The sequence below is a fragment of the Lynx canadensis genome, chromosome F1 (genome assembly GCF_007474595.2).
Source record: "Lynx canadensis isolate LIC74 chromosome F1, mLynCan4.pri.v2, whole genome shotgun sequence".
Taxonomy (NCBI): Eukaryota; Metazoa; Chordata; class Mammalia; order Carnivora; family Felidae; genus Lynx; species Lynx canadensis.
In genome coordinates this window covers 42,566,504-42,591,333 of record NC_044319.2, presented here as the reverse complement: position 1 = coordinate 42,591,333, position 24,830 = coordinate 42,566,504, and the positions used below count along the sequence as shown (strand labels likewise).

At 39.5% G+C, this 24,830-nt stretch overlaps 1 protein-coding gene across 5 annotated transcripts in view; it reads right to left on the bottom strand.

The window, feature by feature from the left end:
- Positions 1-24,830, bottom strand: part of MDM4 (MDM4 regulator of p53) — a 39,247-nt gene that overhangs the window by 10,247 nt on the left and 4,170 nt on the right. For 3 of the 5 annotated variants that reach the window (XM_030301751.2, XM_030301752.2, XM_030301753.1), the window contains exons 2-7: positions 14,042-14,154; positions 12,495-12,569; positions 7,342-7,475; positions 5,979-6,034; positions 2,110-2,177; positions 1,281-1,380 (exon numbers count right to left, since the gene is read on the bottom strand). In XM_030301751.2, the coding sequence (XP_030157611.1) occupies positions 1,281-1,380; positions 2,110-2,177; positions 5,979-6,034; positions 7,342-7,475; positions 12,495-12,569; positions 14,042-14,119 (511 nt within the window). In that variant the 5' untranslated portion in view covers positions 14,120-14,154. The remainder of the gene's footprint in view (positions 1-1,280; positions 1,381-2,109; positions 2,178-5,978; positions 6,035-7,341; positions 7,476-12,494; positions 12,570-14,041; positions 14,155-24,830) is intronic. The other 2 variants (XR_004343144.1, XR_003965764.1) reach the window with 1 other exon arrangement.

Below are 24,830 nucleotides of genomic sequence, written 5' to 3'. Positions count from 1 at the left end.
CAGAACAAAAGGTTACCTATCTACTTACAAATTATAATGATCCCTGCCCGTTAAGTTCAGGAGAAAGTTCAACTTTTTACTTATTCATTACTAGAATTATCAAAATCCAAATTCCTGAGATGGCACCATATTAAAATTATTCTCATCTATTTAAGCTCTATAACTTCTTGTAAAGAGAACAGAAATATACTTTCCACGTATAAAAAGTCTGTCCTTTCTATCTACTTTCCTGAAGATACTAAGCTATTTATTCTCAAAGTTTACATTACAAACAACATATAATCTCTTGAATTGGCTATTCTTATATTTCAAATAGCTTTCTGAGTAGCAAATAAGCAAGGACCTGCAGTTATAGAAAAAAATACACATTTAATACCATTCAGAACAGAATAAGCTCCAAGGTGAACAGGCAGCCCAAAATTCAGTTGCATGATAAATTGTTTCAATTTTAAACAACGAAAACAATTTCAGCAGCATCACTCTCTGGAGGTTGCTGGAGGTCTAACCTGCCACTGCTCCAAGTGTGAGCCAGGTGCCTAAGACTAGAAACTATCGGACCATGAAACACCTCTGAGTAATTTATGACAGTATACACCTTTGTAGAAAAAATGTTAGGACATATTTTATAAAGCAGGGCACGGGGGAAACTTCCAAAATATCGACTAACTCGTTTAACTTGACCATAGCATATCCAGTATGGATGGCAAAGAGCTGAGGACTACCATCCAAGGGCAAAGGAACTACTAGACTTCCGATGCCTCATTCTCAGCTCTAACATACTAAGTACATATCTTTGCAAACTTCAAAACTCTATGAAAATTAGCCTCTGCCTCAAGCAGACAAATAAAAATAAAAATTGTAACCAGACTGAACATATACAGGTGTGACAGGATTTAAAAGGCCAAGGCAGCTGACTCGCCAGGCAGCAAACTGATAAATGTGTAGCTATCTTCTATTAGCACACTAGCCAAAGGAAGGGACTGGCTCCAGCCCAGAAATCACGGGTTGCTAAAGGAGCACTACCATCCTCTTCCAAGTTAATAATGGTCACTGGGGGAAAGAAAACGTTTTCAGAAAAGAATGAGAAACAGAAGTATGACATATGCCCCTCCTACTTCATATGCAAAGAAAGTACATTATATTTTGAGTTGCTTATATAATGGTCCCAATTACAGCCAGTGCTTAATATGAATAAATGCCATTTCTAGAAGTCATCAACAAAAGAAAAAAAATGAAAAAGAGAAAAAAATAAGTGTATATAGCCTTAACCCAAAACTTACCTTCTCTAGAATTTCTGCATTTATGTTGTGAGGTAGGCAGTGTAGGTATATTGCCTTCTTCCATTCTTTTCCTAGAACTGGAACCTTCTTCTGAACTTTGCTGGAAAAAAGGGAAAGAGGTGTATTAGTGCAGTAAAAATGACTGAGACCAGGGGATGTAGCAGTTCCACTTTGGCTCACCAGTTAGTGTGCGGCACAATGGGTTACGCACAAGAAAGAGATCTCTGGAGTTCACAACAGTCATCAAATAAAGGCAACACCTCTCCTCAACCCACTGTGAGCAGAACTAGGAGAACCCCAAAACTGGGGGAAAAAAATCTCTGCACAAAAGGTCCAAACCGACTGTTAAAAACAGGCTATCGCTATAAAGCCTCTAGACTACAAAATTAGGCATCGTTCAGAAAACATGTGAAACCCTCAGCATATACCAAGATGATCATAACATTCTCCCAGGTCTGGGGAAGCTTTAAGAACGGCCTGACATGAATTTAACTGCCGCAAGCCTGTTAAAATCGAATAAAGCAGTTTTCTCAAACACCTATGTACATACACCATCACACATACAGGCACACACAAAAACCCCAAAGAAAATCCAACTGGAGGAACTGAAGATCAGAAGTGCTACATCCCAAAGAAAGATGCAGAGACTGGAACTCTGTTATAGGCAGAACAGAGAAGGTTCACTCTGTCCCTGGTCTGTGAACTCCCAAGAACCTTTCTTATTAAATTCTTACCACATTCAGGGAAAGGTCTTGGGAGTCCAAGATCCACAGGTACAGAGAAGGGGCCACTCTGTACAACAAAAGAAGTCACCGTGTGGTGATTTTACCTTCAGTTGGTCTTGACTTGGAATATCCATACTGTGATCCTGTGCGAGAGCGAGAGTCTGAGCAGCATCTGGATAGCAAGTAAAACAAAAGGAAAACCTTCCCTGGTAATAACCATTCTTTCCACATAAAAAGGACCTCAGCAAACAACCCTGGAGCCAGGTTTAGTCCCTAACGATGTACTTCTCCATGTTGGCTGGACAAGGCTCTCATCCAAAAGGGAAAAATCAAAACTGATAAAAATGGCAAAGACCAAGACAGGCTATATTCAAGATACGTTACCAAAATGTAATCTGGGAGAAAAGGAAAAATAACTAAAAAATGTTCACAGTAAGGGTTCAAATTTTAATATGAAAGTGATTCCAACCAAAAAATAACGGAGAGTATTTTTACCATATCTTCCCAAAGGTGCTTATTAGCAAATGTGCCTAACTTGTAAACTAACAAACAAACAGAAAGTCTGGCTTTAATTTTTGTTTTCAACTGTTAAAGTTATACAGGGTTATGAAATCTGCAAATCTGGACTTTGCCCCATTTGCTTTGTACACAATAGCACCTCGTGTAAACTTACATTCTAAGTGTGTATGATGACTTCATGGTTTAAATTCCCACCACCTGAATATAGAGTTTTTTTAATTAACAAGTTTTATTTTCCCCAGTTACTATCAACATTTCCTAAGAAGGAAGAGGAAGCAGATAAAGTTTTTCTCAAAGGCAATAAATAGCAAAGAAAACAGTAACCTGAGAAACATTCTAAGTCTGAGAGAAATGTACTTCAAGGACTTGGAAATTTTTCAAGCAGAACAGAAGATGAAAACATAGCCAACAGGAAAACAAGCTGTAGAGAACTGAATAACCTAGAACTCTCATTTTGTGAGGTTATATGTAACCTTTGGTTCCCAAATAAGTCCACCAAGGGTTGGGCTCATTAGCTACTATCAGGTCCAGAGATAGGACACTTACGGAAAACCTCGTCCTCACATAATAAAGACTGCCAGGGAAAAGAAAAGAATACAGATCCTACAATGGTCTGATGATTCAATTGTTTTGCACAAAGCAAGCAATTTCAAAACTGTAATTATAAACAGCATTATTTCTACAATCATTTTATAGGTAAATGGAGATACTGAGAAGTTTGAGACAGCACTTTCTGACCAGAGTGGTTTTCAAAGATCAGTTATCAGACAATGCAGATGAAGCATTTCTTTAATAAAGCAATCTGATTACTGTCATTTGTAGTTCTAAAACCTTACTACCTTACTTAGGCTAAAACATTTAGAAGCAAAAAGAAATTATCTGGGAAAACTACAAAGTACAAAGGAATTTTAAAATAAGCGCAAAGTTTGTCACATATTTCATTTTACTGGTATACACGTGGAGATTTGGAGAAATGATTCATAAAGACCCACCTTTACTTTAATGGCATTTCGCAACCATCAAAATAAAAGGCTTAACTCACTTGCAAAGGTGTACATGGAAAGCACTTTTCTCATTTGCCCTTTTAAATATAACACATGTAACTCAATTTATGAAGATCAACAGAGCTGACCAGCCACAAGCACGAATGCAAGGGCAAGTCAGAGCAATCAATCAAAATTACTTTGGTGCAATTTTCTGGTTTTGAACATTATACTGTGGTTACATAAGATGTTACCATCTGGGTAATCTGAGTAAAGAATATCTGGAACTCTTTATAATACTTTTACTACCTTTCCGTAACTGAAGTTATTTCAAGGTTCACACGTTTAAGAACAAACAAAATGTTTTAAAGATTTAATGTTCACAGGAAAAATGTGTTAAGAAAAACTAACGGGCAAATTCTATATGACACCAACGTGTGTGTGTGGCACGATGAAAAGAACAAGAACTGGCCAGTCAGAAATATCTGTTCTACCAACTGTCAGTGACAACTAATCTTGGACAAAGCACTCATTCTAAAAAAAAACAAAAACAAAAAACAAAACAAAACAAAAAAACCCCTCAGTTTCTTCATCTCCAGACCTTCCTCACAGCCTTGTTGTGAGGATCATCTGAAATGTCTGTTACAGAAATTTTCATCTTAATACACAGCATGTTAAATGCTGCAGAGAAAGTGCAAGAAAGAGAGAGAAAAAGTGAGAATCACACCCACTCTAGATATTCAGAGAACAGATCAATCAGAAAACAAATTCCACCGAAAGAGTAGATCAGCAAATATAAAATCCTCTGTGTATTTCAAGTCTGCAGTGAATATCCCAGAAAAGCCCTACTGTATCACAAGTGACTGAATTTCAATAAAGCACTATATTATTTACAAGGCCTTTCCTCGCAACAGAAATTTACAGCTGGGTGAAGTGGGCAAAGTGGGCAAATTGCTCAATGAAGTCAACAGGCTCCAAAATTCAATGTAAGTTCAAAATCACATTTCAATATGAAAGCAAAGTCTCTCTGCTCTCACTTTAAATCATAAGTCTTTATTAGAAACAGATTCTTTTCAACTACAGTATTTATTTCAGTGAACTACTGAAAGATAACCAATCTAAAAGAAACTAGGGATGCCTGGGTGGCTCAGTTGGTTAAGTGTCTGACTTCAGCTCAAGTCATGATCTCACAGTCTGTGAGTTCAAGCCCCAGGTCAGGCTCTGTGCTGACAGCTCAGAGCCTGGAGCCTGCTTCAGATTCTGTCTCCCTCTCTCTCTGCCCCTCCCCTACTCCCGCTCTGTCTCTCTCTACCTCAAAAATAAATAAACATTTTTAAAAAATTATAAATAAATAAATAAAAGAATTACAAACTTGGGCTTTCTTCAAAGGTCAATGTTACCCCAAAATCTGATTTGAAGCTCATGAAGGGGCTTCACATAGGAATGGAGAAAAAAAAAGTTGTCATCATTTGGCAACGAGCAAGGGAAATCGGGTTACATTTCAGTTATGTACAGCTGATTCACTTATCTCTAACACACCAAACATCAGACCCCAAAGCAGCCAGTTTCCTGCACACACCTACTAACTTAAACTCAAAGGGCAGTATTTAAAAGATACAGAATCAAGCAAAGGGTTAGGCAAATTGGCATTCATACACCAGAAAGCTAAAACCATTAGGTGAAAGGGTCTCGGGGGACCTTTATAACAGATGGGTCAGGGTAACACCACGTGAGCCCACAGAACCTGAACATCACGGAAAGAGGGACAAGCAGACCTTACATGACCCGGATGTGATGCAACAGATGTACAAAGCACCACCCGTGAAATGTTCTCAGCAAAAAATTTAAACTTCAAACTATTCAAGCATTACTAGTTTAATGAAAATAGAAGACGTTTAACAACATCACAAGGATACAATGTGCAACCTCTAGAATGTGGGAAATTCTACAGGACAAATGAGCCATTTCTTCAACAAATAAATGACATAAAAATAAAAGGAGGATTGTTTTACAAAGACACTTAGGGGTGTTTCAACCAACCGCAATGTGTGGACTTTGTCTGGATCTTGATCTGAACAAGCCAAATGTGAAAGATATTTCGGAGATAACTGGGGGTAACTATACATACACTGGCTACTGGACAGTAAAAATTAGAGATTTTTACAGTATGTCCAGATGAAAAAAAATTAAATTAAAAAAAAAAAAAAAAAAAAAAAAGCATGTCCAGGTGAAGCAAATGTGGCAAAACGTTAACAATTACTAAGAGGTAGGCATCATACTAATCTATTTTCAGTATATTTGAAATTTTTCACAATGAAAAATTAACATACTAATAACATTCTGTGTGACAAGAATCCCTCTCGATCATGCCAACACAGCATTTCATTTCCACCTCAATCCTCGTTTTCCCATCATTTGCCCCCTTGAGCTCAAAGCTGTGACACACACTGAAGAAATATGATGTGACATACCTGTAGTGGCAGTGGCTAAAGTGACAAGATTCTTTCTTAGCATATCATAGAGAGGGCTGTCAGAGAGACAAAAAAAAAAATTAATAACCCCATGGTTTTCCAATTTAGATGTTATGTGTCTATCTGATATGTGATCTTCCAACTTTCTCTATAACACACAAAAAGGCAGATATTTTTTCCCCCCAGGATAGATTTGTTTGTAATCATTTAAAAGTCAAGAATGTTAATGCCCAAGCCCTTTTGTTACTTTGCCCTCATTAAAAAACTAATTAATTTACATTTTATTTAATTAGCTAACAGCCCAAGATTTCCTTTAGAGACCATTCCTTCCTTCTAGAAATTTTTACAATTTTAATTGGGGAAGGGGTGGAAGGGAGTCTTACCAATATAAGACAAAATGAGCTCAGAAGAAACAGTGATCACAAAGCTATCCAAAGAGAACAACTGGCTTCCCAATTACCTATTAGCTTTTGACTCTGTAACAACCATTTACACCCCATGCAGCTGGAGAAAGTCACACAACAGGTCAGAGGACCTCTACCGCGATTCTTGAGGCCCATCATCAACGTCGAGCTGCCCGGCAACACTGCATTTCCCTCACCAGCTCACTTTCCTCTCTCTACAATGGCTTCACAGAATCCTAACCTAGCCACGTGAAGCTCCTCCCACCCAGGCCTTTGCACACGACGTGCAATCTGCCAGAAGCTCTCCTTCAACACTCTCCTTCAGGCCCCTCACTCCTTAGTTCTCTTTCAGCTCTCAGTTCAAACCACTTCCTCAAGGAGCATTCCCTTGACTCCTAAGACCCTGAATCCCACCCCCAACACAGCTGCATGTACCTCTTTTCTGTAACACTTACCCATGGTATAATTTTACCTTGTGCTGGTGTGATTGTCTGATTAAGATGGGGAAGCACATCTACTGTCTAACTACCCTTTAAGTGCCATAGAATCTGAGACTGCGTGCTCACTGACTTGTTCTCAGTGCTTCACAGGCTACCTGACATACACAGACCCTTAAATATTGGTTGACTAAAAAAAAAAAAAAAAGATAGGGGCGCCTGGGTGGCGCAGTCGGTTAAGCGTCCGACTTCAACCAGGTCACGATCTCGCGGTCCGTGAGTTGGAGCCCCGCGTCGGGCTCTGGGCTGATGGCTCGGAGCCTGGAGCCTGTTTCCGATTCTGTGTCTCCCTCTCTCTCTGCCCCTCCCCTGTTCATGCTCTGTCTCTCTCTGTCCCAAAAATAAATAAACGTTGAAAAAAAAAAATTAAAAAAAAAAAAAAGATAACCATTAATAACCTATGGAGACTGAGTGGTTAGACAGAAGCCCCCAAAAAGATAAACCAACCTTCGCTCTCCCTACCTCGGATCTTTCACGGAGAAGCTCTGACGTCCTAGCAGTTCTCCCAGAAGATCTCCACCACAATACACCATATGCTGCTCCTGCTGGTCATAAAGCTGCTTCACCATTATGTACTGGCCTAGATAGTGCATGACCTACATGGTGATAAAAAAGCACGAAGAAGTCTGTGCAGCTGCTCCAAAAGACACAAATTCATTATGAGAAGATAGTTTGCTAGAGAAAGAGGAAACATTTATGAACATGACTGTCATGCTTGAGAAAGGAGTCCTACAACAAGAGAGCTGTCCTCAACCACCAGGCTCATCCACTTATTCTCATGCTGGACGTTAACAGACTTACTTTTTTTTAAGTTTATTTATTTTTGAGAGAGACAGAACATTAGGGAGAGAGAGAATCCCAAGCAGGCTCCATGCTGTCAGTTCCACAGAACCCCAACAAGGGCTCGATCTCACAAACTGAACTGTGAGATCACGACCTGAGCTGAAATCCAGAGTCAGACGCTTAACTGACTGAGCCACCCAGGTGCTCCCAAACTCTTACTTTTTAGAAATGTAGGTTTGACAATGATAAAAAGTGAATTTTCCTAGTATTTCCTTAAAATTTTTTTCTTTTCATTTTGAGAGAGAGAGAGAGAGAGAGAGAAAGAGAGAGAGAGAGAGAGAGAGAGAGAGAGAGAGAGAGAATCCCAAGCAGGCTCCACACCAGCAGTGTAGAGTCCGATGGGGGACCCAAACTCATGAACTTGAGATCATGACCTGAGCCAAAACCAAGAGCTGGACACCCAACTGACCGAGTCACCCAGGCACCCCATCCCCTTAAAAATTTTTTCACCAATCCAGATAAAGACGTCTGTTCTATCATTAGAAGTAATAAACATTAAATGTGCCTGGGTCATAAAAGTATTTTCCAAGTCCAGAGACCCATAACTACAAGAGGTTTTTGATGCATGTTCACTTGTTTTTGGCAAATGAAGTACAAGGGTTAATAAGCCATAAGTGCATAAAACATAGAATCTAGTGTTTATCAATAAAAGTTTAGCCTATCTGGCTTTTTTCAAAGTTCACAACAATGGAAGGAACTCAGACAAGTTCACGATTCAAAATTTTTAAGTCATCTATTTTTTTCATAATGTTTTCTCTAGGTAAATTTTTTTAAACTGCTTAATTAAATTCCCTTAATGACAATAAGAATTTTGTTATCACAAACAGGCCAAAGCAGCTATTTTTATTTTTAGGTCCCAACTTCTCAGGAATTATTAGGTATCTTCACAGAAGATTTTTCCAACCCTGTTCCCACTATTGGTACAAAAATGTTCCCAGGTTCCCCTCCATCCCAAGCAACATTCTGTCCCAGTGTTAATGGTGCTGTCATACCTAACCAAATATCTAGGGGGAAATAAGATGGGGAAGAGCACCTACTGGAAGAAAAAGGAGAAAGTTTTATATTTAGCCTGTCCAACTTGTAAAAAAGAAATCCACTGTAAGTATGCAAAATAAGATCTTCTACAACACTACTCTACATGAGTACGTAATTAAATGTTTGCAGCTCCCACCGCACCACCACCGCCACCTCCAGCTCCCAGGCCCCAGCTGAAGAAGGAGGGGGGTAAGTAAGAAATTCGCTATATCATGGCTTGCCCAAAGCAGACTGCTCCCAAATCGACGGGTGGTATAGCACCGAGGAAGCCACTGACTACAAAAGCCCCTGGTGAGAGTGCGCCCACTACTGGAGGAGTGAAGAAACCTCACCATTACAGCTCTGCTACTGTGGCGCTCCGTGAAACTCCACAGAACTTGTGATTTGCAAACTTCCTTTCCGGCATCTGGTGTGAGAAACTGCTCAGGACTTCAAAACAGATCTGTGTTTCCAGCGTGCAGTTATGGGTGCTTTGCAGGAGGCAAGTGAGTGAGGCCTATCGGTGGGCCTTTTTGCAAGACCAGTGCTCTAACCCCTGAGCTACGGAGCCTCGGTGGGCCTTTTTGAAGACCAACCTGTGTGCTGTCCATGCCAAACATGTAACAATTATGCCAAAAGACATCCAGCTAGCACACCACACACATGGAGAATGTGCTTAAGAATCCACTATGATGGAAACTATTTCATTCTTTAAAAAAACTATTTTTTTTCCATGGGGTCAAAAGGTACCTAAGTATATGATTGCGAGTGGAAAAACAGGGTACAGAAATTGGGTATTGGCAGCTTTTCCATTTTCATTTGTGTGCGAATTTTTTTTTTAATTTTTTTTTTAACATTTATTTATTTTTGAGACAGAGAGAGACAGAGCATGAACAGGGGAGGGGCAGAGAGAGAGGGAGACACAGAATCTGAAACGGGCTCCAGGCTCTGAGCTGTCAGCACAGAGCCCGATGTGGGGCTCGAACTCACGGACAGTGAGATCGCGACCTGAGCCAAAGTCGGACGCCCAACTGACTGAGCCACCCAGGCGCCCCTTGTGTGTGAATTTTTAATACAAATGTGGGACCCAAAGCATTAATGCAAGTCAAAATGTTTTAGTGAACACGTCTTAGCAGTTCAACTTCACAATAATTATAAATAAACCTGTTACATTTTTCTGGACAATGCCAGCATGTGGATTTTTTTTTTTTTTTAACAAGTAAATTTCTGGGGCACACCTGGACAGTTCAGGTTATGCATCCGACTCTTGATTTTGGCTCAGGTCATGATCTCATGATGTGTGACTTCAAGCCCTGTATCAGGCTCCATGCCATCAATGTGGAGCCTACTAGGAATTGTCTCTCCGCCCCTCCCCCACTCACGATCTCTTTCTCTCTCTCAAAATAAACATTTCTTTAAAGTAAAATAAAAATTAGGGGCGCCTGGGTGGCTCAGTCGGTTAAGCGTCCGACCTTGGCTCAGGTCATGAGCTCGCAGTCCCTGAGTTCGAGCCCCGTGTCGGGCTCTGTGCTGACAGCTCAGAGTCTGGAGCCCGTTTCAGATTCTGTGTCTCCCTCTCTCTCTGACCCTCCCTTGTTCATGCTCTGTCTCTCTCTGTCTCAAAAATAAATAAACGTTAAAAAAATTTAAAAATAAATAAATAAAAATAATAAAATAAAAATTAAAAATAAACGTGTACATGATTACTACTCTCACTATACCATACTGCCTCAATGCACACATACTGAGAACCAATACTTAAACATAAAAAATTAGAGGGGCACCTGGGTGGCTCAGTTGATAAATCATCTCACTTCAGCTCAGCTTGTCATGGTTCATGAATTCAAGCCCCACATGGAGCTCCTCACTGACAGTGAGAAGCCTGCTTAGGATTCTCCCTCTCTCTCTCTCTCTCTCTACTCCTCCCAATCCTCAAAATAAATAAATAAACTTTAAAATAATAACATTAAAATTAAAAAAAAAAAATTGGTGGGGGCACCTGCATGGCTCAATCGGTTGAGCATCCAACTCTTAATTTTGGCTCAGGTCATGATCCCAAGGTAGTAGGACTGAGCCCCATGTGGGGCTCCACCCTGAGCGTGCAGTCTGCTTAAGATTCTCTCTCTCTCTCTCTCTCTCTCTCTCTCTCTCTCTCTCTCTCTCTCTCCCTCTGCCCCTCTTCCCGCTCATGCTCTCTCTAAAAAGTATAATAAATAATAAAATAAAAAATTAAGAAATTCTTTATGCACCAGAGAGGATCAAGATTCGTAATAGAGAGCTTCATGTAAACTGACTCTGTCCAACTTTTCCCCAGTAAAACATTCTCTGACCAATATGTACTTAATTTATTCTTAACCCAGGCAAATTCTGCCATGTTATTAAAGGAGATAGCATAATTTATTATAACTTTATTGATATAAAAATCCATACTTCAGTAATAGTTTGGAAAAAAAAAAACTTAAGAGAACTCTACAGATACAATTTAAGACGATGCACTTAAATTTAAAATGATAAAGGAAATATAGGTATTGTAGAAAAAAATGCTTCTAATTTACTTCCTTGAAAGATCGAACAGCTCAGGAAATATGAGTATTCTAGAAAAAAAATGCTTCCAATTTGTTTCCTTGAAAGATCCAACAGCTCAGGAGGGGTGCCTGGGTGGCTCAGTCAGCTGCGTGTCCAACTATGGCTCAGGTCAAGATCTCACAGCTCATGAGTTCGAGCCCTAAGTCAGGCTCTGTGCTGACAGCTCAGAGCTTAAAGCCTGCTTCGGATTCTTGTGTTTCCTTCTCTCTCTCTCTCTCTCTCTCTTTCTCTCTCTCTCTCTCTGCCCCTCCCCCGCCCACACTCTCTCTCAAAACTAAATAAACATTAAAAATTTAAAAAAAAAAAAAGAAAACTGTAACAGCTCAGGAATGCAGTGTTGCTAGTAGGTCTTAAGCTTTTCAAAAAAGTCAAAAAAAAGCTTGATAGTTTTGTTTCCTCCAATTAGAAAAGGTTAGATTTTTACCCTACTAAATGTAAGCAGTTCAAAGAGATTAACATTTTAATATTGAGTTTTTCCACTTAAGGAATTCAATTTGTTTTTCTTAAGAAAAAAAAAAAACCTTTAGATGCTAAATAAGTTATTTAAATGCATAAGTGTTTAAAGTAACTCACAGTGCTCAGAAGAGTATCTGACACATTTATAATGGAAAACTACTGCATTTAATTCCTGCCTGTCAGTATATCCTATAAATCATAGTGTCATTTTTTAAATCTTGTACACGCTTTGCATTTTAACTCTGAGATCAATGAATTCATGGTTAATTTTAGGTTTGGCTGACAACACACTTCAAAAGGAAATTTAGGGGCGCCTGGGTGGCACAGTCAGTTGAGTGTCCGACTTCACCAGGTCACGATCTCGCGGTCCGTGAGTTCGAGACCCGAGTCGGGCTCTGGGCTGATGGCTCAGAGCCTGGAGCCTGTTTCCGATTCTGTGTCTCCCTCTCTCTCTGCCCCTCCCCCGTTCATGCTCTGTCTCTCTCTGTCCCAAAAATAAATAAAAAACGTTGAAAAAAAAATTTTTTTCAAAAGGAAATTTAAAGGAAATAATGAAATTCAATTTAGCTCGATGATCTTTAATATAAAGAAAAAGTTGCCTCTCTAGCACCTCAGAAGTAGAATTTGCTTTCTTAGGCCTGATTTCAGAACTATATATTCGTCAGCTTCTACTTCTTAGCTGTTCTTACAACTGAGAATTTTCTTTGATGGCTTACCTCTTTAACAGTGAACATTTCACCTTGTGCACCTGCTGCCTGCAAAATCTTCAAAAGTGGCAGTTTTGGTCGTACCTGACAGAAACAAAATAAACCTGCTATTTACATTTCAATTAAATTGGTTTCTGAAACCCTAAAGAATAAGAGAACCTCCTTAAATATTTTTTTGTTTGTTTACAAACTCTGGTAGAAATACTTATCATTTAATCACATACAACCTTCCAATATATAAAGTAACTGCAGCTAATCAGACTACTACTTGTTACCTTCCTGAAAAATCACATTTTCAAAAGACAGGACATTCACACCTACTAGCACAGCCATAAGAAAAAGAAAAAAGGGAAAAAACCGCCTTCCACATTGGCAAGGATGTGGAAAAACTGGAACCACTGTGCACCTGCTGGTGAGAATGTAAAATGGCTCAGCTGCTGTGGAAAACAGTCTGGCAGGTCCTCAAAAAATTAAACACTGAATTACCATATGACCCAGCAGTTCCACTGCTACATATGAACCCAGAACTGAGAGCAAGACTCAAACAAGTATTTGCACACCAGTGTTCACAGGTGAACAGATAGGACAGGTGAACAGACAAACAAGATGTGGTATATACATATAAGGGACAGTGACTCTGACATCCCTTGACTGACTGCAGAGTCTATCTTCAGCCACACAATTTTATTTTAAAACTTTTATGGTCAAATTTGTCTCTCTCGTCCTCTCACCACCTCTTTGGTTTTGTTTTACTGAAGGCCTCCGTCATCCTAAAGTTTCACACGCATTTCCTAAATTTTTTTCTAATATTATTTTACTTTTTACGTTTAATCTTTATCTGGGATTTGTTTTTGCACAAAGTTTGAGGTCTTCATTTGTTTCCTTCCAGAGATGGACAATTACATCGAAACCATTTACTACATAAGCCACATCTTCCCCCATCAAACCCAAATTCCACCTTTATCATGTACTGAGGTACATAATACTACATATTGTGCAATATTTATGAAAATAAAACACAAAATTAAGTCTTTTTATATGTTAGAGGAAAAGATCTGGAACAAGACACACCAAAGTGTTATCTCAGAGGGAAGGGACTTTGGGGGAAGAAGGGAAGACATGGTCAAGGAGTCCCTACAGATAAATACTTTATAGATAAATACATTAGAAAACTGAATATTTTATAAGAATACATTTGCAATATTTTAGTTGCAATTTAAAATTGATTTTTAAAGAAAACAGACCGGTTAAAATGAAGTGAGAGAAACAGAAACCAAACATATATCTTGGCCCCAAATTCTCCACTGGCCACCCATACCGTAAAACACAGTAATTTTCAAAAGGTACCATATTTTGAACAATCTGTAACCTCTATACATTTACTTAATCAATAATCAATTCGAATTTTGAACACTGATACCATTCACTAGTTTCCCTAATAAGACATTTTAAAAAATAACCCTTTCTGCTCTACATAAAATCCTTCAGTCAGTAAAGTCACCTACATGCCCCAATTCAGATTTTTGAAAACTAGAAATGGCTTAAATATGATTTACCTGATTGGTTTGTTCTGCAGAGATCCTGCAAGCACTGTCAGAAGTTGAACACTGGGCAGAGGTGGAAAATGATGTCATTTTGGCAGTGAAGAAATTGCAGTCTGTTGATAAATCTAAAAGGGAAAAAAAAAAACATGATGAAACCTCTTCTAAAGTAGAAAATTTTCTCTTTTAAGATTTACAAAATAGCAGCCAGCAGAAGGAAAAAGACACGTGTATCAGAGCGCCCTACAGAAATGCAATATATCCATAATGAGGTTCTTGATACCCTTCTGATCACTTCCTAAGTTCAGATCCTGCAAACAACTGAAGAGTCTAATTAAGAGTAAGAACCATCTATGCTTCCCTCAGGTGAAGCCTGAAACAGGTTTAGGCATGCTCCAACCCCCACAGTGATGATAATGAGTAAACTGTTTTAGCTGAAAGTCAAATTTACAATCATCACCTCCCCAATGCATATCAGAGTTTCAGTAACTCCTCCTCTCTTTGGACAGTGCTCAAGAGCACCCCCTGGAAGACAACAGTTGTGGAGCTGGGGGAATTACCAAGATTAAGTAATAGATTTAAGATGCCAAGAGCACATCAAGAAAAACCTTTACAACATGTTGAAACATGTCTTGGCAAGGAACCACAGGACAGTGAGAATCAAAATACTCAGCGTCAGTTAAAGCAGCTTTTAACATGTGCCAAACCCAAAGAGCATAGCAACTAAATACCTACAAAATGGGTTAAGCCAAGGTGGACATATATCATCACGGAAAGATACAGCATGAATTGGAGAAAGAGAGAGTAAGGTTTAGTTAAAATTGTCACTTTCTACCATCTCTCCTTAAAAAAAGAAAAAAGAAAAAGCTATAAGGAAAAATAAACTTTTAAACAAACTTGTTTATCTTCAGGTCTTTTTTTAGTAAAAAGGTGATAAACGATCAGTGACATTTATCAGTAACAAGTCACATCAGGGGAAGGGTGAAAGGGGACTGGAAAAAAGGACAAATACTCTGGCTAAAACCAACAAGATTCCTCAATCTTCTGAGAACAAGAACACTTACTAACTGCAATAAAATATGAATTCCTCCCTCCCCCATCTGCTTCCCTTGCAACAGAATGGGAAGTCAGACAGGATAGAAGCATAATTTACAATTTTAAAGCAGCTAGCTTTTAATTAGCATTTCAAACCTTATACATAAAACACCAATCCTGATCTCTCCAAAACCTGCCAGTCCTTGTAGCTTTCTCCATTTCAGCAAATGGCAACTCTATCCTTTCAGTTGCTCAGGTCAATGACCTCCAAGCCATCCTTGATTCCTTTTTCTTTCACTCCACACCCAGTTCATAAATAAATTATAAAGCTGTACCTTCAAAATATATCCAAAATCTAACCATTTCTCACCACTTCCATTATCACTGCACTAATCCAAATGACCTACCTCTCAACTGCACTACCCTCCAGTTTTCTTGCTTCCACCCTTGCCCCACTAGCTCCTAATCTCCTCCTTTGGTCTGCTCAAATGTCAGTTTACCAGGGAAGCCTTCCATGACTACCCATTTTTAAAACCACAACTCCCAACCCCCAGTATTCCCTATCTCCTTCCCTGCCTTATTTTTCTTTACTGTCCTGGTCACTATACATTTTAAGCACTTATCATGTAAAACATAAGGAGCAAGTTTTTGTATTTGTTCATTAATAAATCCTTGGTGCCTAAACTGACAATTATACACACTGTAAAGCAACATGATGTATACAAATATCAATAACAGTGTGGAAGGGAGCGTGGGGGCTGGCTCAGTTGGTGGAGCACCCAACTTTTGATCTTGGGGTTTTAAGTTCGAGCCCCATGATGGGTCTACACATAAAACTAAAATCTTAAAAAAGAAAAAAATAGTAACAGTGTGGATGGTCTCCAAAAATGGTCCCCAATGAACCACATCAATCAAAACAATACAGCGGAAGTGAGATAATGTGCCAATTCCAAGCCTCGCAGCTTCATTTTTTGTGCTTTTGGAGGCCTCTAAAATCTGACTCCTCTACTGGAGATCACACAAAAGGACCAAGTGGAGAGTATCAATTGTCCATTTGAGCCCAGCCTTCCAGCCATTCCCTCCAAAGCACCACATATCATGGGACATTCCAGCACCAGCTGTCACCTGACTACAGCTGCAGGCAGACAAGTGAAGAACCATTCAACTCAGACCACAGAATAAATAAAATGGCTGTTGTTTTAACTAAGTTGTGGTTTAGATAATCAAAACAAATGGCAGACTCACACAGAGCTTACACTATACCAGACACATACATTAACCCACTTAATAATCCTCTGACATACACAATATTATTGCCTTTGTTTTACATCTAAGGCAAGAGATAACACAAGATAACACAATTTAGTGAACTACTAGAGTCAAGATTTCAACTCAAAAGAGTTCTGAAGTCCCCACACAGTAATTTTTTGCCCATTAGACCTCAATATACAGAATTTTACAAAATGGATGTTTACGAGTTCTCTATTCCATTTATCAATCTTCTCATCCCTCACATTCCCAATGATCAATCTTTCTAGTGCTTATTTAACACTGTTTTAATTCCTATCTTACAATGAGTCTATCTGGTTAATCAAGTCTTCTCCCTGTTTTTTTCCCACTCCACCTCCTCCCTATTCTTTTTCAGAAGTGACCAGATATTCTTGGCGCTCTACCTTTTTGAGTTTTCAATGTAAATTCTAGTATAGTTAATATACAGTGTTCTATTAGTTTCATGTGTACAATACACTGATTCAACAATTCTATACATTACTCAGTGCTCATCATGGTAAGTGTACTCCTTAATCCCCATCACCTATTTCACCCACCCCCCCCCCACCCACCTCTGTCTGGTAACCATCAGTTTTATAGTTTCTCTACAAGACTCTGTTTCTTAGTCTCTTTTTTTCCCTACGCTTGTTTTCTCAAATTCCACATTGGTGAAAGCATATGGTATTTGACTTTCTCTGACTTATTTCGCTTAGCATTATACTCTCTAGCTCCATCCATGTTGTTGCAAATAGCAAGATTTCCCTTCTTTATAGCTGAATAATATTCCAATATATTGTGTATAAATACCAATCTTCTTTATCCACTCATCTATTGATGGATACCTGGGCTGCTTCCATAATTTGGCAATTGTAGATAATGCTGCAATAAACATAGGGGAGCATGTATCCCTTTGAATTAATGTTTTTGTATTTTGGGGGTAAACACCCAGTAATGCAATTACTGGATCAGAGGATAATTCTATTTTTAACTTTTTCAGGAACCTCCATTCTCTATGCCACAGTGGCTGCACCAGTTTGCATCCCTGCCCCCTTAACTCTTCCATATTCATATGGAATCATGTACATGTGATTAGTATCAACTTATCAAGTTCCATCAAAATCCCTGTTGGGATTCTGAATGAAACTACATTTAATATACAGATCAAATTGTTTTCCAATCATTAACATCATATATTTCTCTATTAGTTATTTAATTACTTTTAGTAAAATTGTGTTTCCCTTTAAAGATCTAACATATTTGTCGGGGCGCCTGGGTGGCTCAGTCGGTTAAGCGTCCGACTTCGGCTCAGGTCATGATCTCACGGTCCGTGAGTTCAAGCCCCGCGTCGGGCTCTGTGCTGACAGCTCGGAGCCTGGAGCCTGTTTCAGATTCTGTGTCTCCCTCTCTCTCTGACCCTCCCCCGTTCATGCTCTGTCTCTCCCTGTCTCAAAAATAAATAAACGTTAAAAAAAATTAAAAAAAAAAAAAATCTAACATATTTGTGTTAGAATTTCTAAAGCAGATTTTGATATTACTGTGATGCTTTCTATTTATGATTTTTAGTAGTTTTTGCATATATACAGAAATACAAATGACTTTCATTAATCTTTTACCCAGTCACTTGGATAAAATTTACATATAAGTTTACATAATTACCTTTCTTTACATAATTTTTTCTAATAATTTGTAGAAGTTTCTGTTTTCTATGTAAATGTTATATCATCTGCAGATAATAAAATCTTATTCCCTCCTTTCCAATTCTTGTGCTCCTAATTTCTTCTGTCTTCTGCTTAGGACTGTCAATACAATGTTAAATACACATTAATGATAATGGGCATCTTTGTCTCGGATTTTAAAGGAAGTGCTTCTAATGTTTCCCTATATCATGTTTGTTTTTTAACAGCTACTCTTTATCAGTTTAGAAGAGTTCCTTTCCTTCCTCATTAACAAAAATATATCACGGAAAAGTGATTTGTAAAATATTGTTTCTGTAGCTATTGAAATGATCATAATTTTTTTTCTTTTAATCTATTAATGTGATGACTCTGGAACTTCATTTAGGGACTTTCTAGTATTAAATCCTTAGAGGGTGCCTGGGTGGCTCAGTCGGTTTGCTGCCTGACTTCGGCTCAGGTCATGATCTCACGGTTCATGGAGTTCGAGTCCCACGTCGGGCTCTGCTCTGACAGCTCAGAGCCTGGAGCCTGCTTCACATTCTGTGTCTCCCCATCTCTCTGTCCCCCCACTGCTTGCACTCAGTCTTTCTCTCTCTCAGAAAATAAACATTAAAAAAATTAAAACCAAAGTAAATCCTTACACACCTGAGATAAACCACACTTGGTTTGGGGGTATTATTTTTTTGCACACTATTGGTACACTATTGCATTTTGTACACTACTGCTATTTTGTTTAAGTTGTAAAGTCTATGTTAAGGAGGGAAATGGGTCTGCAATTTTCCAGCCATGTCTTTGTCTAGTTTGGTTATCAGGGCTAGCAGGCCTACTAGAATAAATTGAATAGTCCCTAGTTTTCTATTGCCAGGGAAAAAAACTCCACAAAATTGAGATGGTCTGGTCCTTGAAAGACTGGTAGAATTCACCTTTGAAACATAAAACTCAGTGTTTTCTTTGTGGGAAGATTTTTAATCACTTTGAGACAGCACGTGCACATGCATGAGCCGGGGAAGGGGCAGAGGGAGAGAGACTCTTATGCAGGCTCCATGCTCAGCCCAGAGCCCAATGAGGGACTCGATCCCACGAACCTGGGTTCATGACCTGAGCCGAAATCAAGAGCTGGATGCTCAACAGACTGAGCCACTCAGGCACCCCCAACCATTTTAATAAATATTAGATTTTTCAAGCTTGTTATTTCTTCTTGCATTTGTCTAAGTTTTCAAAATTATTGGCACATAATTGATGGTATTCTCTATCTGTACACAAATGCATCTTCCTTTATATTAATGATATTATATCTTTACTACCTCTTCTACTTTTAAAAATTTATTGTTGGTCATTTCCTGATTTCTTAAGACATTTAGCTTACCCCTTCTCTTATAATTTGAATACTTAAGGCTAAAATTCCTTCCCCCTCCCACCCTAGCACAATTTTTAATTCAGCCCACAGATTTTGCTATATGAAGTTTTCATTATCACTCATGTATATTTTTAAATTTCCATAATTTTATAAATCCATGAGCTTTATAGCTATGCCTATGCAGTGATTTTTCGAAATTTATGTTTTTGAACTCCTAATTTAAAAGCACTGTAGGGCAATATCATACTCTCTGTAAAACTTATTCTTCGAAAATTTTTTTCTTTTTTAATTTATTTTTGACAGAGACAGAGCACAAGGAGGGGAGAGGCAGGGAAAGAGGGAGACAGAGAATCCGAAGCAGCCTCCAGGCTCTGAGCTGTCAGGGCAGAGCCTGACACAGGGCTCAATCTCACAAACTGTGAGATCATGACCTGAGCTGAAGTTAGACACTCAACGGACTAAACCACCCAGGCACCCCAGTTCTTTGAAATTTTTAAGGCTTTCACCTGGTCTAGTTGGTGACCATTGTATAAAATATGCTTGCAAAACTCCACGTTCGTTAGGTTAAGCCTGTCGACTTTTTACAATCTTACACATCTAATTTGTCAGCCTGACCTACAATTAAGAGAGATGTAATAAAATCTACTATAATGGTGGATTTGTCCATTTATCCCAGTGTGAGTTCTACCAATTCTGCATCATCTATTTTAAAGACTTTTAATCAGAGGCATGCACGCTTTAAATTGCTGTATATTCTTGGTGAACTGTCATTATATTATTGTCACTATACTGCCATTATATAATGATTATCGTTATGTAGTAATTCTTTCCACCCCAATTAACACACTGTCCTAAAGTATATTTTACCTAACATTAGTAAGGTCATGCCAGCTTCCTTTTAGGTTTCCAGGTATGTATTTTCTCAATCTTTTTCTTTCCATCTTTAAATGCCATTAAACCTTTGGGGTGTCCCTTGTAAAAAGCATGTATCTGGACTTTGGGTCAGGCCGGGAGGGTTAATCCACCTTGTCAGTTTTTACCTTTAACTAGTAAATTTAGTCCATTCACTGTAATTAATATATATATGGATCTGTTCCTACCACCTTGACTTAGCATTCGTTTGGTCTACTCTTCCTATGCTTCTTTCTAATATGTTACCTTTCTTAAAAATTCTCTCGGGGCGCCTGGGTGGCGCAGTCGGTTAAGCGTCCGACTTCAGCCAGGTCACGATCTCGCGGTCCGTGAGTTCGAGCCCCGCGTCAGGCTCTGGGCTGATGGCTCGGAGCCTGGAGCCTGTTTCCGATTCTGCGTCTCCCTCTCTCTCTGCCCCTCCCCCGTTCATGCTCTGTCTCTCTCTCTGTCCCAAAAATAAATAAACGTTGATATTTAAAAAAAAAAAAAACAAAAAAAAAAAAACTCCGCACTTTTTTGTTTTCCTGTATTTAGTAATGCTGTTCAAAACTGGTTTCAATTCTTGTTCCTTGTAGTAATCTGTTCTTTCTCTCTGAGGCTTCTTTTGCTTTGTTACTTCTAAATTTCATTACAATGATACTAGAAGCAAATTTTTCCTGATCTCTCATCTTCAGCCTTCTAAGGAAACTTTCCCTCTGAGGATTCATCTTTTTGTTTTGAATTTTAAAAGAAAACTATTTTTCCCACTATTTCTTCAAGGATGTCCTCCCTTTCCATTTTTTTTTTTTTTAAGTAGGCTCTATGCCCAACGTGGGGCTTGAACTCATGACCCCAGATCTACAGTCAAATGCTCCTCCAACTGAGCCAAGCCAGGTGCCCCCTCCTTTTCATTTTTATTTAAGATTCCTACTATTTAGGGGCACCTGGCTGGTTCAGTTGGTGGAGCATGCAACTCCTGATATCAGGGTTGTAAATTTGAGCCGCATGTTGGATGTATTACTTAAAAATAAAATCTTTAAGGGCGCCTGGGTGGCTCAGTCAGTTAAGCGTCCGACTTCTGCTCAGGTCATGATCGCGTGGTCCCTGAGCTCCAGCCCCACATCGGCTCTGTGCTAACAGCTCAGAGCCTGGAGCCTGCTTCAGATTCTCTGTCTCTCTCTCTCTGCCCCTCCCCCACTCACTCACTCTTTCTCTCTCAAAAATAAACATTAAAAAAATTTTTTAATAAAAAAATAAAATCTTTAAAAAATTAGGGGGCGCCTGGGTGGCTCACTCGGTTAAGCGTCCGACTTCGGCTCAGGTCATGATCTCGCGGTCCGTGGGTTCAAGCCCCGCGCCGGGCTCTGTGCTGACAGCTCAGAGCCCGGAGCCTGTTGCAGATTCTGTGTCTCCCTCTTTCTCTGACCCTCCCCTGTTCATGCTCTCTGTCTCAAAAATAAATAAATGTTGGGGCGCCTGGGTGGCGCAGTCGGTTAAGCGACCGACTTCAGCTCAGGTCACGACCTCGCGGTCCGTGAGTTCGAGCCCCGCGTCAGGCTCTGGGCTGATGGCTCAGAGCCTGGAGCCTGCTTCCGATTCTGTGTCTCCCTCTCTCTCTGCCCCTCCCCCGTTCATGCTCTGTCTCTCTCTGTCCCAAAAATAAATAAACGTTGAAAAAAAAAAATTTTTTTTAATAAATAAATGTTAAAAAAATTTTTAAAAATCTTTAAAAAATTAAAAAAATAAAAATTTTTTAAAAATCTCTATTATTTAGATGTGAGTACCTCTACATCTACTTTCCTTACCTTTTAGTTTTTCTTTTATATTTTCTTTTTTGTCCTTTCCTTCTTTTGTTCTGGAAGATTTTCTCAACCTGGAGTTCTAATTCATTAACTGTATCCATTCTGTTATTTGAACCACTGCATTTTTCAACTCTACTATTTCCACTTGCTTCTCTCAGTCCCTGCTTATTCATGTTTCAAGTTAAGATCTTCCCTATTTCTTTTAGAATAATTACCAGTCTCGCTTTAAACTCTTGGTCCATCTGTTCTATTGCTTGTTCCAATGAAACTTATACATTATTCTCTTGAAATACCTGTGCTTTTCAACTGTCTTTGTTTATTTTTCCCTAGAGGATAGCAGATACCCTGACAGGCAAAGAATATGGGGCAAGGCCAGATTCCAGCCCACAAGGGCTGCAGTAAGCTGGAGTAAGGTAGAAAATAAGTACTAGGGGTGTCTGCCTGGCTCAGTTGGTAGAGCGTGCAGCTCTTGATATGGTAGTTATAAATTTGAGCCCCACGTCGGGTATACAGATAACTTAAAAATAAAACCTTTAAAAGAAGAAGAACTACTACTAAAGTAGAAAGTCCCAAACACCAGGAAACCACAATCACTCTCCACCCCATGCCATCACTACCCAGATCAAAGACTTACCCTCTGTTCTCCAAGGAGAAGCAGTATTAGGATAGGATTCGGGAGACCTAAGGCTTAAGAAGGCAAGGGACAGAGAAGTGACAGTCTAAAGTCAGTCATCTCCTGTTTTTCATCAACTTCACACAAGTATATGCTTCTGAAATGCCCTAATTCACTCTTGAGGAAAGCTGGACTAGAGCTCCGAGTCACAAGCGTAGAAAAAGGTTAACTCCAAGGTAATGAGGCAGGGGAGAAACTAGAGTAGTATTCCAGCAGTTCCCTTCCCCCATGGTTTTATTCTCTTACAGCCATACCTGGCTGACTCCTGTCCCAGATGAAACACTGTCCCATCTATGCACACACACACAAGTTCAAAACAGCCTACCTCACGCATTTATTTTTCACGGCATTTTCCTATTACAGTTCCTATACGGATGATTTTGGGAGGGAGCCAGGAGTCATGCTAGTTCAGCATCTTGGTAGGAACAAGAATTAACCACTTGACAGGTCTGAAGAATTTAAGCTTCAATAAGCCTTTCCTACTTTGCTTTAACACCCGGTAAAAAGTGTTGTGCCATAAAAAAGGCATTGCTTTAAGGCCCATGGAAGTTAAGTGTAGGACACAGTACTTTTGATTGCAAGGCAAAGGAGGACTGAGAGGGAATGGAGACAGGAGTGGAAGGATTTTAAAATGGCAGAATAGTGGAGGGGCGCCTGGGTGGCGCAGTCGGTTAAGCGTCCGACTTCAGCCAGGTCACGATCTCGCGGTCCGTGAGTTTGAGCCCCGCGTCAGGCTCTGGGCTGATGGCTCAGAGCCTGGAGCCTGTTTCCGATTCTGTGTCTCCCTCTCTCTCTGCCCCTCCCCCGTTCATGCTCTGTCTCTCTCTGTCCCAAAAATAAATAAAAACGTTGAAAAAAAAATTAAAAAAAAATAAAATAAAATGGCAGAATAGTGGAAAGAATGGGAAAGAAAACACCAGCAAAGGCACTGTTCAAGGCGTGTGTGAGAAATGGAGTCAAATGACAAGCTCTGAATCCAAAGCAAGATCTTGTCCCTTTCCCACTTGGAATCTTTTTTTTTTTTTAAATGTCTATTTATTTTTGAGAGAGACAGAGAGACAGAGTGCAAGTGGAGGAGGAGCAGAGACAGAGACACACACAGAATCCTAAACAGGCTCCAGGCTCTGAGCTATCAGCACAGACCCCAACGTGGGGCTCAAACTCAGGAATGGTGAGATCATGACCTAGGCTGAAGTCGGACACTTATCCGAATGAGCCACCAAGGCACCCCTTGGAATCTCTTTTGATTACAGCAGGGTTAGGTATTGTTACCTGCTCCTTACATGAGAAAACTCGGCCTTAAAGAAGTCAAATAACTTGCCCAAGTCTAAAGTTTATCCTTTTCCACTATGCTACCAGTTAGTAGTTACATTCAGTTACTCAAACCAGAAAGTCAGAAGTCATTTTGTCTCCCTCTTCCCCTGTTCTCACATCATGAAACCTGATCAATTTTAACTTCTAAATCTTTCAAAACCACCCTTCTTTTCATCTGCATGACCATTTCCCCAAACAAAAAAGTGTTATTTTTCGCATGCATCACTGAAATAGATTCTTAACTGGTCTAACCGCCTTCAAACCAAACTCCACACTACAGCTAGAAGGATTAAAAAAAAAAAAAAAAAAATTAAACAAAACCAATCCTACAGTGCCGAGCCCTGCTCCATAGCTTGCTATTGCTCTAAAGATAAATACAGAACCTAGCCCCAGTCTTGCCAGTCTTTCCTCTTGTGCCTCATGTTCTTCTCCATGCTCCCTGCACCTCACCACACTGATCTTTTAGTTTCTCAGAGCATTTACTTCCTGCTTCAGGGCCCTTGCACACATCGTTCCTTCATTTATAGCACTGTGAGTTCTGCGCAAGACTAACTCATCCTAGACCTTTTAGTCTCAGGTTAAGCATCACCTCCTCCAACAATCATTAATAGATGCTAAACCATTAAAGTAAAAGGCTGGGGGAGGGGGAACTTTAAAACACATGGAGAAGGCTGAGAGCACTTGACCACTGACAACACTCTCTAAAAGAGCATCATTCACACATCGTACACTTCCTGATGTGAAGCAATAGGAAGGACCTAGAAGCTCCTACCTCCTACGAAGTATT